General features: G+C 47.4%; 1 protein-coding gene across 1 annotated transcript in view; it reads left to right on the forward strand.

Moving 5' to 3' along the window:
• Positions 1 to 19462, forward strand: part of Galnt14 (polypeptide N-acetylgalactosaminyltransferase 14) — a 223687-nt gene that overhangs the window by 176190 nt on the left and 28035 nt on the right. The window contains exons 4-9 of the mRNA XM_026789697.1: positions 1066 to 1133; positions 3194 to 3259; positions 3420 to 3541; positions 13618 to 13705; positions 14468 to 14552; positions 17358 to 17461. Coding sequence (XP_026645498.1) covers positions 1066 to 1133; positions 3194 to 3259; positions 3420 to 3541; positions 13618 to 13705; positions 14468 to 14552; positions 17358 to 17461 — 533 coding nt within the window. The remainder of the gene's footprint in view (positions 1 to 1065; positions 1134 to 3193; positions 3260 to 3419; positions 3542 to 13617; positions 13706 to 14467; positions 14553 to 17357; positions 17462 to 19462) is intronic.

A 19462-nucleotide genomic window follows, 5' to 3' on the forward strand; every position in this document is an offset into this window, starting at 1 on the left:
CAGAAGCCATTTATATTCTTAATTTGGAGGTCAGCTTGAAGCTGGGATTCTCCATGTCTGTTAAACACACTGATTCAGTGACTCTGATAGCTGGAGGGAGAGTCACGGTCTCTCTTTAGAGTGTTTACTCTCTCACCGAGGCCTCTGCGTGGCATCAGGGGTTACAGGGGCAGGGGCTTGCCTGGTGAGGTGTAAAACCAGCTGCCAGTGTCAGGAAGTTGATAAATGCGGTAAGAAGCTTCAGCTAAAACCTGCTCAAGAATCCCAGGGGAGGAAGCAATTCATTCTCCCTAAGTAGATTGGAAAGCTGTTAGAGAGGAAGTGACATTTGAACTGGGCTTTGTGGGCAGCTTAGGGCCATTTCAGGTCCTAGAAGAGGCTCTCAATGATGAATTAAGCACAAGACAGTCAGATGGCAGCACTGGGCATGAATCGCTGTGGGCAGTATGGGCCAGCTCAGTGATGGGAGGGTGTAGGTCATGGGCAGGCACAATTGGATTTTATCTGTTTGTTTGTGGCCACACGGAAGTCCACACTGTTGGAAATGTCACCTGAAAGCCACAAGGAAAACAGCCTGGGACTGAGAAGAGCTGGGGCAGGGAGGGGCTGCTGTGGTAAACCAAATAAAAGTGGACAAAGTGAGGGGTGGTGGGGCATGCCTGGAGAAGGCAGGAGCATCAGCTGGTCAAGGTCCATCTGGGCTACACAGTAAGACCTTGTCTACTCCCCTATAAAAAAGGGGGTGGGAGGGGTGAAGCAGGACAGAGATAGACAAGGCGAGAGTGGTTTAAGGTAAACGTCCACATAGAACTATTATATTGGGTCTTCGGGAGAGGAAGGGTTGTTGTTGGTACTACCTGGGTTTCTGTCTGGGTGCATCACTGGGCAGCACGCCATTCACTGTGATGGAGAAGGCAGAGTTCTATCCTCGCTGGCCCCTGACGACTGGAAAACTCTTTTGATGTCCCGGGGTCTTCTTTCCTCCCAGGCAATGATATTTAAAACTGGAGTTGATATGTACATTTTAGCCTCTAGAAGACACGCTAATTTCTCTTTTTCCCACAGTGTGTTAAACCGCACCCCTATGCATCTGATCCAGGAAATCATATTAGTGGATGACTTCAGCAATGACCGTGAGTAACACTGGTTATTGGCAAATGGGGCACAAATGTCTGGTCCCAGCCCCTGCGTGCAGTAGAGGGGAGCCTACTGATACCCTAGAGGTGAAAGACATGGAAGACTGAATGTCCGTCTATGCCTGAGCTTAAAGGGGTGATAAACCTTACATTTGAGGGGGGAAAGTTGAAATGTTGGGGTTCTCTGCTGTAAGTTTTTGAGGACCGAATTAGGTAAATTTATTAGATCCCTATTTGGGGTGGTTGGTGAATGAGTTTGCAAGTGTGGATGAACGCGTGTGGCATCAGTGCCATTAGCTTCTAACCTACATCCCTGGACCTGAGAAGAGACATCACACATTCAGAGAATCATCACTAGAACCTAGGGGTCCGTCAGAGACTCCTGGTTTTGATGCTGCATTCATGTGCCCATTCGAACCGCAGGCTGCCATGTTTTCTCCCTCTCATTCCCTGGGATCTGACAGGCCTTGACACTGTGATCCCCATGGAACATCCCACCAAACATCCAGGGCAGTGTGAGCCATAGAGCCTTTCCACACACTGGTTCTCACCATTTCCTGCCTCGTATTTCCGTAGTTATCCCATAAAAGAACCTGGCTACCATCCAGATTTACTCCCCTGGTCCACTTTCCCAAGGAAAACATGCTGGGGTCTCAAGACATCTGTTTATGTCTGGAAGTCACACTAATTATAGAATTATGGTCAGAATCCCATGATTCTATATGCATGAGCAGCGCCAACCCCCTCTTCTGACAGCCACTGTCCTGGATACAGTTCTACTCAGTCAACCGTATTCAGGTGGGGCGGTCTTTTCCTGGTGGTGAGCCATGTGGGTGACACCAGCGGACAGACAACCACAAGTATCAGGAAAGCAGCCTCCACCCCCTCCAGCGTAGGTGCTGGGAACTGGACACAGGGGCGGCTCGCGCATTGACACCAGCTGCATAAGCACCAGAAACGCACACACAAGGACAGAGGCTATGGATTCCTCATGGAAAAGTGGGTTCGGTGTGAGGTCTTGGGTACGAAGACCTGTACTAGTTCTGGGACTCAATGGTCTGCTCTCTTTGCCTAGTGAGGAAGAGTTTCGAGTCAGTTGTCACTCCTTCTGGGGGTCCCTTGGTGCTCAAAAGCAGAAGGAAGTGCGGAAAGCCCCCCAAGAACAAGAAAGCCTAGGGTTTAAAAGGAGCCACAACAGCTTGTACTCAAATCCTAGATCTGGGACTTCCTCATTCCTTAGCCACATGCCTCAAGAAAACCATTAGCTTCAAGTCAGCTCCCTCACCTCTACAGTGGAGATGACTAGGGTCATATATAGGGTTTATATAGAGGTCAAATGTATTGGCACATTCCAGAGCCCTTAGAATAAGACCATGCCTGGGGAAGCCTGTAAAAGTCTCTTCTGTTGCTTGTTGGAGTCCAGAGCTAAACAGAAAGGCCAAAGTCTATAAACAGAACCAAAGGGTGGGGCTACCAGTCAGGTTAGGGCAGTGGTAGGGTCACAGAATAGTTCCAGTATGATTGGGGTAAGTGACCAAGCAAGTGGCAGTGGGTCTCTTATGCACCCTGCCCCATCGTTCATCAGACTGGAGACCACCCTCCCATTATAAGCTCTGTTGTGATGGAAAAAGCCATCTGTTGGCAGAACTCTTCATAAACAGGGCCTCTGTGCTCTAAAAGCAAAGTCCAACGCTGTTTCCTTCCTGGCATTTTTAGCTAGACCCACTTACTGCAATGAAGAGACTCTGAATTAATTAATTAATTAATTCAATGGTGTATAGCAATGGAGATGACCCTGAGGTGACCAGAACAAGGTTCCACACTTGGAACGTTTCCATGAAAGCTTGCCGGTACCACTGTGGGGTGACCTGTTCCAAATGGGCCCAGTTGTCACTCAGTGACCCTCGGCCCCTTCCACTGACCTAGGAACACCCTGGACTGAAAACCAGGCTCTGCCGTCAGGGCGGTGATAGCAAGTAGGTCTACCTTCCTGATCCTTCTAATTTGCTCACGCTCAGTCGAGCCCCAGGTGCTCACCACGACCTTTGTCTTCGCAGCTGAGGACTGCAAGCAGCTGGCCAAGCTACCCAAGGTGAAGTGCTTGCGCAACAGTGAGAGGCAAGGTAGGCAGCACCGTGGGAAGGGGCGGGTGTGTGAATGGAGAGCCGGGTGGGGCAGGTGTGTGCATTCGGGTGTTTGAGGGAGGACTGAATGACTCTACTGTAGTCTGGTTGGTCACTGGAGCAACAGCGATACCCACCTGGCCTTTTGTCCCTGATCCAGGTCTGGTGCGGTCCCGGATGCGGGGTGCGGACATCGCCCAGGGCACCACTCTGACATTCCTGGACAGCCACTGTGAGGTGAACAGGGATTGGCTGCAGCCCCTGTTACATAGGGTTAAAGAGGTGAGTCAGAGTGAGAAACAGCTGAAGTTCCTACCTCCCCCTTCTTCCAGGGCCTCCACACTGGTGACTTCACTTAGGGATCCAGGTGGGACAGATTGTTGTCCCCACTTTATAGATGGAGGACCAAAGGTTAGTGTCCAGACCAAGATGACAGTGTAGTGGAGCAAGGCTCGGGCTGTTTGTTTTATCACACAGATGAGAAAATCGTGTCCGGTCTGTTGTGTGACGTGCGTTGATATTCTTTAGGGATGATTTCTCCAGAATCAGCAGAACAGGCTGTGGTCTGGGCTGGGCTGGTTTCCTCCTGCCCTGGCTGGTAACCCCTCAACTCCCACCTATATAATAACAGTGTTGAAAGGAGAGAAGAGCCCAGTGGGCAAACTGCTCAGCAGGGAACCAAGAAGTCCTTGCCACTTGTCCACTGCAAGAGGCGCTCTCACAGGGTTGACTGAACTCTCATGCTTGGGGCAAGTAGAGTTGCTGGATCATTAGGAATTATTTCTCTGAGTTTGGGAGAGTTCCCTCTGAGTTTGTACCCTTCGCATTGTTCAGAAGGGTCTGAAAGGGGAAATACTTTTTTTTAAAAAATATTTATTTATTTATTATGTATACAATATTCTGTCTGTGTGTCTGCCTGCAGGACAGAAGAGAGCACCAGACCCCATTACAGATGGTTGTGAGCCACCATGTGGTTGCTGGGAATTGAACTCAGGACCTCTGGAAGAGCAGGCAATGCTCTTAACCGCTGAGCCATCTCTCCAGCCCCCAAGGGGAAATACTTTTGTGAGCTGGCCATTCAATTGAGAAAACGAAACCTTTCTCCCATCTGTATTCTGGTCTCCTAGGATTCTGTGCTGACGCAGATGGGCTGGTCCTGATTCTGTCATTGCCAGTGTCCTGTCTCTGTGTATGTGTGGTGGGTATTGTATATGTAGATGATGAGTACGTACAGGGTCCCAGGGAGGCCCAGGGTAGAGTCATCTCGTGTCTTCCCTCTCTTGCTTTCTACTGCTATTTTTCGAAACAAGATCTCTTGTACTAGACTTTTTCTTTTAGGCCACCAGCCAGCTCTCCAAATCATGACATGGAGATTATTAGTTTTGAATGCTTAACCTAACTTAGGCTCATTCCTGGCTAGCTCTTTTAGATTAAACTCTTTCCCTTTATCCACCCTTTGCCTCGGGGCTTCTTTTCTTTCTTTCCTTCTGTGTATCTTACTTTCGCTGCTCCTTGTCTAGCTGACTGGCGGCTGCCCTGACTTCTGGTTCTCTGTGTCTCCCTTCTTCTCTCCTCCCCTCATTCTCACTCATCTTCCCAGCCTCGATTCCTCACCCTATTGATTCTCTCTGCCTGCCAGCACCACCTCTCCTTTCTCGGCCCAGCTATTGGCCATTCATCTCTTTATTGCACCAATCAGGTGCCTTAGGCAGGCAAGGTGAAACCGATGTAACACACCTTTACGTAATTGAACAAATGCAGCAGAAACAAAAGTAACACACCTTCACACAGCTAAAGTAATTTCTGTGGCATAAACAAATGTGGCGTGTCTTTAGATAGTTGAAATAATATTCCACAACAATCTCACTGACCCTAAAGCTCATCACGTGGTCTAGGCTGACTTGTAATGTAATGAGCTTCTGGAATCTTCCTGTATCCATTTCTCCCACCTTATTTATACCCACATCACAGCCACCGACACTGGATATCAGGCAAGGGCTGCTGGGTCCGGCTTTTTACGTGGACTCTGGGGATCAGAACTCAAGTCCTCACGCTTACACAGAAGCTACTTTGTTGACTGACCCATCTCCCCAGTGCCAGCCAGTGCCTCACCTCTGACCAGGTCCTTCCTGTCCCTGGCCACCTTACTGTCCTTTCCACAAACGTTCCTGTTCTCGAAACTTTGCCTTGGTCTCCCCAGCGGCATGCTCAGCCAGGATCTCTCCAGACAGCCGCTGCTTTCTTTGTCCTCCGTTTTCCTCTTCTGAGTTCTTAGTGTCCCTTAACAGAGGACAAATGCAGTTGGGAGCTAGTCCCCTCCCCATCACCACCTTCACTGCCGTAGACTGGCTCTCGGGGCCTGAAAACCATTCTTAGAAGTCCTGGCATATTGGGGTGGTGTCCTGGTTGGAATTAGTAGAAGAGTAGACTCACTGTCTACCCTTATGCTAATTAGATTGGCACCTATGGGGAAGAGTCTCAAGCAGGCTATGTGGAAGGAATCAGTTGGTACTTAGCACATCTCACATGGTTCCTATATATTCTTGCTGCACTGGTTTGGAAAGAACCAACACAGAGTAGGAAACCATGGGCAGAAGTGCTATGACAGTGGTTCTCAACCTGTGGGTCACAACCCTTTTTGGGGTCAAATGGCCCTTTCCCGGGGGCCTTGTAAGACCATCAGCAAACACAGATATTTATATTATAATTAATAACAGCAGTGATATTACAGTTATGAGGTGGCAACAAAAATAATTTTATCATTGGGGAGGTTGCCACAACGCGAGGAACTATATTAAAAAGTTGCAGCACTAGGAAGGTTGAGAACCGCTGTGCTGTAAGAAAGTTGCTCATGAGAAAGAAGCATAGGAAAGCTTAGTGTACCTCTCAGGTGCGGAGCAGGCCTCTGGGAACTGTTCCATCCCAGAAAGGGCTTTGTGCCTGAGCTGCTCTCAGGAACCAAGGGCTAATGAAGCCACCCTCTTGCTGGTCTGTGTCTGGAGCCAAGAAGAAACTAGAGTGTGTAAGCAGGGCTTGAAGGCCAAGGCTGCAGAACCACAGGAAGGTAAAAAAGGGTAGGGACACGGACACTAGGACACTGGCCAGGGAGAGGCATTGAGGTTGGAGGTCCCCGCTTCAGTCAAGGTCAGATGAACAGAAATAGACTTAGAGCCAGGAGCGTGGTGTTATAGAAACCCTGTGACCCGGGAACAGAAGATGGGAAAGAAGAGGATCAGATCCTTCATTTTCCATCACAAACGTGTCCCACAGTTACCACAGACATTTTGGAAAATATGGAACATGAGAATGGAAACTAACCAACCAAAATTCTCTCGTGCGAAGACATCCGCAGCCTTGTTTCTTCCCACTTGGTATAGTTTTCTCCTCAAAGAAGCATCTTTTAGTACAGTTGTAATCATCCTATATTTTCCCAACTTTGTATTCTTTATTCATGTGCTCTCTAAGATAATTTAACCCCTAGCCAGAATTGCACATGTATTGCGTGTGTGCATGCACATACATGTAAATGACAGGCAACAAAACTGACCACTTAAACCATTTCAGACTGCAGTTACAGACTATGCAACTCTCCCTACAATCTAATTATAAAGCATCCTTGCCACCTCGGAGGCAAACTTCCCACTGATTAGCCACCACTCCTCACTTCCGTCCCCTCCCTGCCTCTGCAGCCACTAATTTGCTTTGTCCCCAGGGACTTCATAAAAATAGAATCGTAAGAGATGGCCGTTTGTGATGAAATAATGACCCCCATGGTAACTCTGGACCATGTTTTGCTTCTATGAGTTCATCCACATGTGGGACCAATAATAATGCTGCTAAAACTATTCCTGTACAGGTTTTTATTCATGTATCTCTTTCCAGTTTCACGTATGTATATTAAGGACTGGGATTGCAAGAATTAGATGTCTCTTGTGTAGGGACCCCCCCCCAATGATTAACCTCGAAGAATTTTCTTTTAGTTGTTATTGTTATTCTCTGACAATTTCATACATTTATCCCCTGAGGTTGGTGCATTCCCCCATTTCTGTCTTTCATCTCTGCCTCTCTCCCACTAAAAATTTTCTTCTCCCCATTAATAATTCTCCTCCTACTTTGTTCTCTCTCTCTCTCTCTCTCTCTCTCTCTCTCTCTCATCTCATCATACATGTGGCCCTGGCTACTATGGATCTCCCCATGTATACCAGGCAGGCCTAATATTTGCCTCCCGAGTGCTGGGATTAAAGACTTGCACCACCACTTTCTTTTTTGCTTTTCTCTGTCTTTTCTGCTCACTGTATTTATTTAAGGTTACTTGCATGAGCATTCGTGAGGGATTATTTACTGGAATATAGGCAACTTGTCAGTGGTTGCACCACTGGGGAAGATGAATTTCAGCCCCGCCCCTAGTACTCCTTAGCTGCCCATAGACTAACAGTGGGAAGTGGAACCTCATAAGCTCCTCCTCCGTGCATGAAAATAGGATGTGCCCAATCTTAAGCGAGTCTTTAGTAGAGAGCCACAGTCTCAGAGGGTGTTTTGAGGAAACCCAGTCATAATCAATCTGAATCCCTTTCTATCCCAATGACTCTGAGTCCATCTCAGAGAACTTCCCAAGAGATGGTCTCATTTCTCTCTCTGCAGCCAGCCTTACCTACAGACTGGCATAGTCTTCCTTGCTTTTTCAAATGAGAGTTTGGCTGCTTGCAGCCAGATACTCTTCTGGGAGTCGTTTGGCCCCACGGTGGAGCTTAGCTTCTTGGTCCCCATCACCTTCTGAGCTCAACCCTTCACTGTGAAGAGATTAGTGAGAGGAGCCCCAGGATTCGCCTAGAGAGTTCTCTGTGAGCAGCTAGGTTCACCCTGAAAGCCCTGCCTCTTAATGCTATGGGGGGCGGGGACTCTGGGACAGCCTCTCAAGGAGCAGGAATGTGTATGCCTTCCAGCTGTGTTTCTGGATGTCTCCGTAAGTGCCTTGTCTCTACACAGAGCGTGATCTGATCTTGAGAGTAGAAATAGACATTTTAAGCTATAATTGGAGATCGAGGTTTTCAAAAATAGAACAAAATAAGAAAGAAACTGTCCTAGGCTATCTTCAGCTGACGTTTTCCATGCAACACCTCCCTGATTTCCCTTCCCTTCCCTCTAACTGGAAACACCAAGTTGGTTTCTTTTTTTTTTTTAACGTAAGTTTCCTTCACCTCCTTCCATGTATTTTTGATGGAAAAGAGATTTCAAGAAATCTCAATCTTTTCAACATCCAGCAAATTTATATAAATGATAGCTGGCTTATCCTTCAAAGCCTTCGCGTGTGCTTTCCTTGCTAGCTTCCTTACATGAGCTCTAGTCAAAAGGTGGGATCATTTTGCAATAGTAGCAACTTGCCTTCACGTCACAGGTTTGCAAACAGGATCCCTTGGAGCATGCCGAATTACTAAGGTCATACACCTTTCTATATGACAGAGCCTGAATGGAAACCTAACTATTCTGTCAATAAATGTGTCCCTACCCCACAGTAGCCCCTCTTTAAGAACGCTTCTCCAGCTTCTCTCATATGAATGGTTCGGATGTAAACTGATCCTCCACCCTCTGCCAGCTTAGCATTTAGACATTTGATCCCCAGCTGGTGGCGCTATTTGGGAAGTTTATGGAGGAGGGGGTCTAGCCAGAGGGAGTAGGTTACCGAGGGTGAGTCTTAGGTGCTGTAATGTGCTCCTCTTGCTATTAACCTCTCTTTGCTTCCTGATCTTTGGAGATATTAGCAAGCAGCCTCACACTCTGGCTTCCACAGTGCCCCCTGTTGTCAGGCCCAGCCTTCCCTGACACATAGAGCCCAAACAGACCCTTCTTTCCCTTCAGTTGCCTCCTGTCAATTATTCAGTTATAAGGAGGAAGACATAATATACCATGCCTGCCCCTAGGCCAGCTGAGAGGCCCTGGGCTGTCTCTAGACCCTGAATCGGATTCATCTTCCCTAGACTGGGGAGTTTCCTTACGTTATCATTGTCCCCCTACAAGTCCTATACAGCAAGGCGACTCAGGAATGCTGGTGACCACTGAGAGAGTGCTTCTAGAAGTTTCTGATTACCCATTCACAATGTGCTTTAATCATATGAATCAGTGGGGAAAGGAGAGGTATGAGAGCACCAGGGATTGATGGCTACTGCCCAGTGCTTTCAGCCCCTCTCCTCCTGATAAGAGCGGGTGGGGAGGGGAGATAAGGATGGAGCAGAAAAAACAGACTTGGATTTCCATGGTAGGGAAAGGAAATGGGGAATAGGGAATGGTCCAGGATCTGCCCAGGATTTTACCAGCTGTTTGCTTATGCTCAAGTTTGGGCCTAACTTTTAGGATATACCAATTATGGGCACACAACAGGAGCCTCTGTTGACTCTGGGCCAACAATACAATTAATGAGACTCTCTTCATCTTAATGAGGCTCGAGCTTGAAAAGCTACCCTGTTAAGTCATAAGTGACCCACCTGATCCCTGTCATCACATACACAAAGATGTAGGGAATGATTTTCTCTCTTATCCAATGCCATAAAATACTCACTGCCTTCCAGGCTCTGGGCTAGGCCAGAGAGTGGATACCAATCCTCTCGTGTTGAGAGCTTGTGTTCTGGTTTGGGTGACTCACTAAAGTCTTCTGTGGCCCCTTTCAAGGTAATAACCACACATAGCACTTGGCCCCCAAACAGCCCTCGCTGCCTGTCTGTTCTCCATAGACCAGATACCACAGGTGAGTTGCAACAGAAGTCCTAAGATGCAAGGTCTCAGAGAGTGCTTGGGGAGCCTGGCACAGCCATGGCACAGTGCCCACGTGGAGGCCGTGACTGAGACACACGCTCTACACTTGGTTTTTCAGTTTTATTTTTAAACAGGGAAGGGGAGTTTGTTTCCACTAAAGCAAAACAAAATAAGGTTATCAGCTAAGAGTCCCCAAGACCCTTCCTGGACTCAGTGCAAGGATCCACAAGTCACCGAAGTAGGCCCACTTGTACTTATTAATCATTGATTGCTGTGAAAGGAAACAGCAGCAGAAAAGCTAACAGTAGCAGAAGCAAGGCCCTGTGCAAAGTCCCATCATGAGCATTCATCTATCCTCTTCCAGAAGGGTTCTATAGAGTGTTTACCTCTCCTAGAAGAGATGTATAGCAACCCTGGGAGGGGAGGGCGGTGTTGCCAAACAGAGAAGCTCACATACGCTTTGGCATCCAGAGCTTTAACTAGGCATCAATCATATAGATGAACCTGAATATTTTTTTGTTTTAAGACAGTCTTGATTTATTTTATATATTTATTACTTTTATAAATAGCTTAGCATAAGTATGTTGTTACATTTTATTCATAAATAGGTATACAACTATACCAGAAAATATAAGTAGAGTCCACACAGTATCCATATCTCTATATCTATCTATCTATCTATCTATCTATCTATCTATCTATCTATCTATCTATCTATCTGTATCATTCAGTAGACTTACATTGATTTATTTAAATAACTGAATACTGGCTTCTGGCATTCATACCTCACCTTTGAAAAAAGGCAAAGTTGGCTTAGGTTGGGCAATTCTTTGTGATTTTTGATGTTTTTCACCCCCATGATAGGAATAGTATATAGAGAAAACCTTCCAACTGTAGAAAGGGAGATGGAAGTCTCTCATAAATAGTGGTCCAGGCAGGAGACTCCTAGGGAAGATGATTATTCTTAAGTTTTCCTAAAAAAAAAAAAAGGTCCCTTCAACCTGTTCTCCATTTATTCAGCCACAGAACATTTTGCTGTCATTCGACATCAGTTCAAAAGGGAGCAGATGTCTGCAAGGACAGAATGCTGATGTCCCTGTTCAGTAGCATCCTGGACGCTTGGTTCTGCCCAGGTCTCCTGTGTTCCAGGATGAGGTTCGTGGGGTGACGAGTCCAGGGTGATTTGCAGGTCCAAGATGTAAACAATAATATGCTGCAGATTTCCATCTTGGTCACCTTGTTCTACGGGATGCTGGGCACCAGTTCCTTGAGCTTTGAGTAGCAACCATTCATGTGGTACAGCAGGGATGAGCCTGAATTTTATGGTCACCATGTGGCTGTCAAGGTCAAGTTGGTACTTCATGGGTCAAATCCCTCAGCATAAATCACAGTGTTAGCACAGACTATCTAGTGTGGTCCAAGACTCCAAGGAAAACGATTGTCTTCTAAGCACAATGGACCAAGACCTTAGAGATTATCTCTAGCAGCTGGGTACAGACTAGACATGCCTTTGGGTATGTACAAAGGTCACAGAGAGAATCAATGCAGCTGCAGAGGTCCCTGAACACAGCAAGAGAAGACAGGTTGAAGACTTTGTTGAACTTACAGAAGATACCCCTAAACTTTTGTTTTTAAAGTAATCTGAGCATCCGTGCATGTGTGTGCACGGACACACACACACACACACACACACACACACACACACCAGTGGCTGGAGAGTAGCTCCAAAGACACCATGGCATGTGGTACCCAGGCAGGTGCAGTGCTGACAGCTGTGGCATCTTTAACATCCCTGCGGCGGAAGAGATGCCTTGGCAATGAGTGTTCCTCTCCACCTGGGCCAACTGGTTTTCAGAGGTACCTTGCTTCTGTCAGAGTGAATTGGATGTGGGAGGCTCAGGGTCAAATTAAGTCTGTAAACTTAGAATCGAGTGCTCAGTCATTCTGGAGCTTAAAAATTAGACAGCCTAAATTGGGGGAAAGATTGAACATAAGAATTAAATGGCTTCAGGGAGAAGCCCAGGTTCCTGCCTGAGCTGGCTGAAGGGTGGTAGGTGAAAAAGAGCGCTTTCTCGAGATGGGCTGACCTCTCCAGACCACTCGACTCTCATTGTGAGATCCCAGAGTCTTTGTGTTCCCAGCTTGTTTATACCATTGTTGGGGCTGTATCCCTGCAATATACTCACCTACAATGAACAAACTCGATAGGTTTGGTAGCCCTATCTGCTAGGAACTGAGGAGTTGGGCTTGGTTGTTTTGAAAATATCCCTTAGATGACTCTTTGGGAATTACTTTCCTTTTAATTATGTGTATGTGTGCATCTATGTATGAGTATGTGCACATGGGTTCAGATGCCTAAAGAGGCCAGAGCATCAGATCCTCTGAAGCTGGAGTTGTAGGTGGTTGTGAGCCTCCTGATGTGGACACCGTGAATTAAACCCAAGTCCCCTTGGAAGTGTAGGAAGCACTTTTAACCACTGAGCCTCCTCGCTAGCACAGATGACTATGATGGCAATATACAGGATATCCTGAGGAAGAAGAAAGTGATGAAATTGAAAAGCAAGATGTGTGACCGTTTATTTTTACTTCACACGATAATTCTGCATAGTCATGGGGTCCTGGGCAGCATTCTCATATATGTATAAACAAGTAATGATCAAGTCAAGGACATTATCATTTTTGTCACCTCAAACACTGATCATTTCTTTGTGTTGAGAACATTCAAAATCTTCAAACATTTTGAAATATATAAAAAAAATTATTAAAAGCTGTATTCCTACTACCGTGCTGGAGAACTGTAGGATTTATGTCTCCTCTAACTGAATTTCAGTGCCTGTTATCAGTCTGCTTTCTATGTCCTCCTTCCCCATCCCACCCCGAGCCCCCTGGTGATGTCTGTTTTGCACAAACCAATACCTCATGTTCTCACTCATACGTGGAAGCAGGTTTGAATGGACTTAGGCTCTGTGTTAAGAAGTACACCTTATGTTGGAGGTGATTAAAGTATTGGACAATTGAGTAGCATGGCCAGATTTTCATAGCAGAAAGAGCTTGAGCAACTGTACACAGAAGGGAAGGAAACAGTGTGGATGCGATGGGGAACAGCTTAGAAGTCCATTGTAGTTCTCTAGACAAGAGTCAGTGTGGATTCAGAAGAGTCAGAGTCAGAACCACAACCTGATCTGGTTGATAGACAGGGTAAATCTTCATTTAGTGCTAGGGAAGAGGGTGTGGGATGCTCTGTTAATAGAAGTTGGAACTTGAAGTAAGGGGTATGTCAGTAGAAGACAGTGAAGCCACTCTCGAAGAGCCGAGTGAATGTGTGCAGGGAAATAGCCAGCGGCACATTGGGCTGATAAGTGGGTGGGAATTCGGGACTGGACATATAGGTATGTGTCCGCCAGAAGGGGACAGCTATTCATCAGTCTAAGAACCTTAGCCCTCAGATGAAGGTCTTTAGAGCCCAGGTTCCCTTTGGACACACACTGATTTGCTTCTGATGACTGCAGACGAAAGTCACTGGCTGATTGGTGCCTCTAAGTTCGCTGACTTCCAGGCGGCAGGTGTTCCCTGAAAACTGAATGCAGGTCTTTTTGTTTTGTGTTTTGCAGGATTACACAAGGGTAGTCTGCCCCGTCATTGACATCATTAACCTGGACACCTTCAATTACATTGAGTCTGCCTCAGAACTCAGAGGGGGTGAGTGAGCTAATACACCTTCCCTCTTCCTCTTCCTGTCTCTCCTCTTTTTCTTTCTGTTTTTTTTCCTCCTGTCCTTCCCCCTCCCTCCTCCTTTTCCTCCTCTTCCTCCTTCACCCCATCTCAAAGTGGGGAAAAAGAAGACCTCCTGGTGAGTTGTCTGACATGCCTAAGTCTGTATCTTGCAGTAAAATCCAGTTCAGCTTGTCCTTCTCCCTGGGACAGAGATAACCCAGCCCTCTGGGACTCTAGCTTTAATCTGGGCCTCACCCCTAGACATGAGGATATAGGGGAAGCTGGAAGTGCCAAGTTATGTGGGACCTGACTTGGTCTGCCATCTTGATATTGGCATCACCCTCTCCCAGAGCCCATCCCTCCCATGCTCTCAGCCTAGGGCCTAGTTCACTTCTACCCAATAGTGACTTCTAGGTGATTCTGGGGATTTACACCAAAATTCCCTGTTTACTCCTTCCTAAGACTCAGACCTATGGTTTTTGTCCCATCTGTCACCTTTACACCATACGCCTTGACTTCTACCCTTTGCTCTATTACTTTACCTAGCAGGGAGCTTCAGACAGGCTCCGTGAGCTAGATTGGAGAAGGGAAGGTAGAGGGAGCTTTGGTAGCCCTGCTGTCGAGCTGACCAGGGGAGACTTGTCTTCCCAAGGGCCAGTTCTCCCAGGAGCTGGAATAAGAGTAGGATAAGGAAGCTCTGAGCATGCTTTGAGACACCGAGTCAGCTAGGCCAATGCTGTGTTTCAGGGTTTGACTGGAGCCTGCACTTCCAGTGGGAGCAGCTCTCCCCAGAGCAGAAGGCTTTGCGCCTGGACCCCACCGAGCCCATCCGGTGAGTATAAAGGGTTGCTGACGCAGAGGGTGGGCAGGTTCAGCTCTACTTGACCCTTCCTGCTGCCCTATGGTTCAGAAAGGTCAGTACTGAGTCTTCAAAAGAGTGGAAAAGTGGGAACAAAGGCCCTTGGCCAGGGAATCTCTACATTTCCCCTTATTCTAGAAGGTTACTTTCTTCATGGAGACTTCTGGGGAGGGGAACAGGACCTTTAGAGACCTGTGCTGAGGAGTGGTAACCAACACTCTACGTCTTCACACAAGCCATGACGGCTCTTACACCTCCTGATGACTAACATGTAAGGTTCCAAGATCAGCACATCTGGACCTCTGGTGAGGGAAGAAATGCTTGCTAGGGCCTGTGGGTCCAATTTTGGTTGTCAGGCGTAACTGGAAGTTTTTCTCTGCCCCACCAGTTTCCAAATGACCACTCAGAGGCTTACTATTAATTACAAACTGTTTGGCCTGTTAGCTCAAGCTTCTTATTAACTAGTCCTTACAACTTAAATTAACCCATTTCTATTATTCTATATTTACCATGAGGCTTGTGGCTTGTTACCTCACACCTTGCTTCTCCAGCAGCTGCTGGTCTCTAACTCCTCCTCCTTTCTCCATCTCTGTTTAGATTTCTGGCCTAGCTCTATTCTGCCTGGCTATTAGCCAAATAAGGTTCTTTATTAATCAGTCATAACAAACCATGTTCACAGCATACAGAGGGGACTCCCACAGTGTTGGGATTCAGCTCAGGGTAGGGATATGGAGGCTGTAAGCCCTGTAACCAGAAAGCAATAGGGTGGCATGGCCACTGCTCTCTGGTGACTCTTCTGTGTTTGTTCTGTGTGAGCTTGGTGGCTTGAACTGAGCTAACTGGCCGTTCTGTAGATAGTTCTGGCATGCCATGCGTTCTCTTTTGGTTCCATTGTCACCTATGCTAGCAAGCTGTCTTCCCAGTTTATTGTTATTGGAGAGGTTCTGGCATGGAGTAGAGCATAGTTTCTACCCTGCAAAGGAGCCTGTGGTCTCAGCATTGAGATGTGACCTTGATGCTATACTTGAGCCTGGTTAACAAGTTCATCCAAGGTCTCTTGGGAACCTCCAAACTCAAACATTTCTACCTCAGGAGGCATCTGGAATATCTGGAGGGCTTGAAGAACTACAGAGAAGGCCAATGACCTGAAATTTCTCCATCCAGTCACTTAAAAATGTCCTAGATCATTCAAGAGTGCCTGTATCTCTGGTACCTCCATCATTAGAGATGTTCAATCATTTCATTGAATTGACTCAAGTTGAAATAAAGACCAGAGGGGTACCAAAGAGCTGAATGATTGTGGTCTAGAAGGTACATAGAGACTCAGAAATCATTGAATCTCCTGCATCTCCTAGCCCATCTTCCCTTCTTCATCCTTCATAATCTTGACTGAATCCGAGATAAAGAGTAGACCCCGATGACACTCACAGCAATGTCCTTTATCCCAAGAGAAAGGAGCTGCCTCCCACCAGGCTGAGCACCGTGCTCTTCTGTGTCAGTGCATCGAACGGGTTTTGGCATGGAGAGAGTGTAGCCTGTGCAAGAATTCAGAGGAGTGGAGCAGGGCATGGAAAAGATGGCACTGAAGCTAAATGGGTTCTCCAGTTTGTCCCAAGAGGAAGTCTCGGGACAGGTCTTCTTCTTATGTACATTGCTTATCCAGGAGGAAGTGTTTCCTTAACTAGACCAGCATTCCAGGAGCAGCAAATTGTTACAGCAAAGGCAAACTCAGGGCTTCTGACCTGCTCTCCAGGTTTGCTATGGAGACAAAGCTTCCTTTCCTCTCTGGGCACACTAACGTGGGGAGCAAGACCCTGAGTGTTCCCAGCCCTAGCCACTGACTTTGCTGATGCGTGTCCTCCCTGCTTGGCTCCTGCTGCTCCTGTCTTCTTGCCTCTTGAATACCTTCTCTTCCTGAACAGCTTCTCTAGCTTCTCTCTAAGCAATCGAGAGCCACAGCGGGTCAAAGGAGATCTCCCCCCAAAGAAAGAAGAGGGTTTATTAGTTTGCTATGGCTGCAGCAGCAAGTACCTGAGTTGTTTACATGGGAGAAGCATGCGCCACAGTATAGAGACAGGCGAGATGGTGGCAGAATTGCCTTCCTCTGATGGCTGTCCGGGTCTCTTGCCTCAACTTGCAGATGGCCAACTTCTCTCTAGTCTCCGCATCCTCTTTTCTTGGCATATTCCCATTTGCCTGCCAGTTTCCCTTTTAATAAGAACCTTAGTCGTGTTGGATCCGGGCCCACCCTCATTACCTTGTTTTTACTTGATTCCCTCGCTATAAACCCTGTCTCCAGATAAGGTCACATTCTGAGATACTGGGAATTAGGATTTCAATAACGCTTTTTAGTTTGAGGGGTGAGGTGAGAGGGTCATGGGGTAGTCAAGAATCCAAAATACAACATAAGTAAAGACTCAAATTAAGGAAGTGGGCAGAGGTCAGGGCAAGACCACACTGCTCACAGCCCTTTTCTGCCTGGTCAGTGGCTGCCAGCTTTGTTCCAAGAGCCTCACTGAGCAGAACTGGGTGGGGAGGAGCAAGGGGCAGCTCCTTGGAGGCGTGTCAATAAGCGAAGTTTCCTGTCTGCAAGGTGAGAGAATTTCCAAGCAGAAGGCAAACCCTTGCAGCAGATCCCTGTTCAGAGAGCCTAAGAATGGACTGACTCCTGTGAAGATCGGAGGAAATCATCTTGAGTTCTGGGCTCTCATGAGCAAAGAGTTGGAGGGCGCCTTCTCACTGAATGATCCCCCACTTTACCTTCTTTCCAAATCACAGGACTCCAATCATAGCTGGAGGGCTCTTCGTGATTGACAAAGCCTGGTTTGATTACCTGGGTAAATATGACGTCGACATGGACATCTGGGGTGGGGAGAACTTTGGTAAGTCTCTGTCCTGTGCGTCATGATCATACGGTTTGGGGCAGGCAATAGAACTGTTCTGCTGAGAACTCTGTGTCCTTAGCCGCCACATCAACCAAACAGTTACCAGGCTCTGGAGGGGGAGGGGGCGAGTCTGGAACTACGAGTCACTCCTTTTAGGAGAAAATGGTCGTAGCAAGAGAATTTCTCCACGAGAACTGGAGATACCAAGGACCAGGGACACATGCTCGAGCAGCTTTTCAAGGGGGAAAGATGTGGAATCCTAGAGAGCTAAGAACGAATGCCAAGTCCATGGGACCAGATATGGGCTTGAGCTAGAAGCGCTGACCTTGGGAATCTGGAGGTGAAGAAGACCAAGGAGGAAAAGAATGTGGCACAGGAGTGAGAGAGTGACCCCGTCTCATTGTAGTTCTGGGGTCATCACCACAAAAAGCACGAAGTAATTTACCCTTACCTTCCAGTGGGAAAAGAAGCGGGTGGGGAGTGGCTGGCTACTACACATAGGTGCCCTGCCCCGGCCTGGACATAGCAGTGGCTGACGTTTGCAGCCTCAGGGAAAACAGCTCAGGTAAGATTTCACCCATCTAAGCTGTCCCGTTTCCCTCCGTGGGAAAGGATAGCTTTGTTTTAACAGCCTTCCTTCTTGGGGGTGCTATGAAAGTCTTGACAGAATCCCATGGGTGAGTGAGTGTCTACCCAGGCAGTGAGACCACATGGGGATGCCATGTAGTCTTCTTTGTCCCTGAAGATCTCCAATCCTTCCGTCCTTCCGTGTGCCTAGAGCCTGGTGTGCAGGAGACCCACAGTGGCTGTTGCTTGAGCAAACCAGTCACAGAAGTGTAAGAGGAGAAGTCCTTACGTGAGGGGTGCTTCTCCTCTGTGGGTGCCGGGGGGGGGGGGCGTGCTGGCATGGACGTGGGGAGCAGTACACAGGCCAGAAAAGTGATCCATTGGCTCAGTCTGCCATTGCTGTCCCCATCCCTGCCTTTAGGGTGTTTTATGGCTCTCTTCCTCGGGCACGAAGAATTATTTCCTAGAAATTTATGGCTTTGACCTAATCCACAGCATCTGTTCTCCCAAGCTGGGCAGAATAGGGAAGAAATCTGTCAGGAAATTGGTCTCTTGCCAGGCGGAGGTCACACTGGAAGCACAGTAAACAAAACTGGAATCTCCAGTCGCCAGCACACAAGTCAAGAACATCTCCCCTCCTGGGGTACTCAGTCATTGCAGGTCCTGGACAATGTAACAGAGACTGTGAATGTGCTGGGCTTCAAGGCTAAGTCTGACTTCGCCAGCCTTGGTGAAGCCGGGTATCTTACTACACAAAAGCATTTATTTACACGTCCCCAGGCTCATAGCATTCCTTACTTGATGAGAAGGTACAGCCCTTCTTCCCACCAGCAGATAAGTGTGCCCTGCAGCCCATATGATGGCTGTGGTTCTGTCTCTGCTCCAATGCTGCTCGTAAAGATTCAGAAACCTCTTTGCTATTTGGCATATTCTCGGTTGAGATTTTTTTTTCTTTGTGGAATTGTTAGAAAACCCTTCAGTTTTCTGAGCTCCACCCAGTTTGTCTGCTGAGATTCTTCCTGTTCTCGTGAACTGCACAAGGTGAGGATGATCCACCCCTCTTGGGGACATCAGTGACATTGGGATGCAGGCAGCGTTGTCATTTGCAGGATGGCACATTCTGGTCCCACTTACCCGGTATCCTTCCTTTAGAATGATGCTAGCACACAGCTGCGCAAATCAAGATGCAATCTCTTCAAGCCGGCTTCCGAGTCGTTTGGCATCACCAAGGGCTGATTTGAATAGAGAAGTTGGGAATCGGTCCCTGGGAGGTGTGGGAGAGACGTTTTATAATCCATCACAAGATTTTTGTGAGCGACCACAGAGGAGCACTATAGACAGCCACCACAGCATCTACTTTGTTTCCCTGCACCCCAACATTCTATTATGTTGTAGCTGGCTAACCGCACTTTAAAAGCCTTTTCTGGAATT

Source organism: Microtus ochrogaster, unplaced genomic scaffold, assembly GCF_000317375.1.
Source record: "Microtus ochrogaster isolate Prairie Vole_2 unplaced genomic scaffold, MicOch1.0 UNK26, whole genome shotgun sequence".
NCBI classification, from domain to species: Eukaryota; Metazoa; Chordata; class Mammalia; order Rodentia; family Cricetidae; genus Microtus; species Microtus ochrogaster.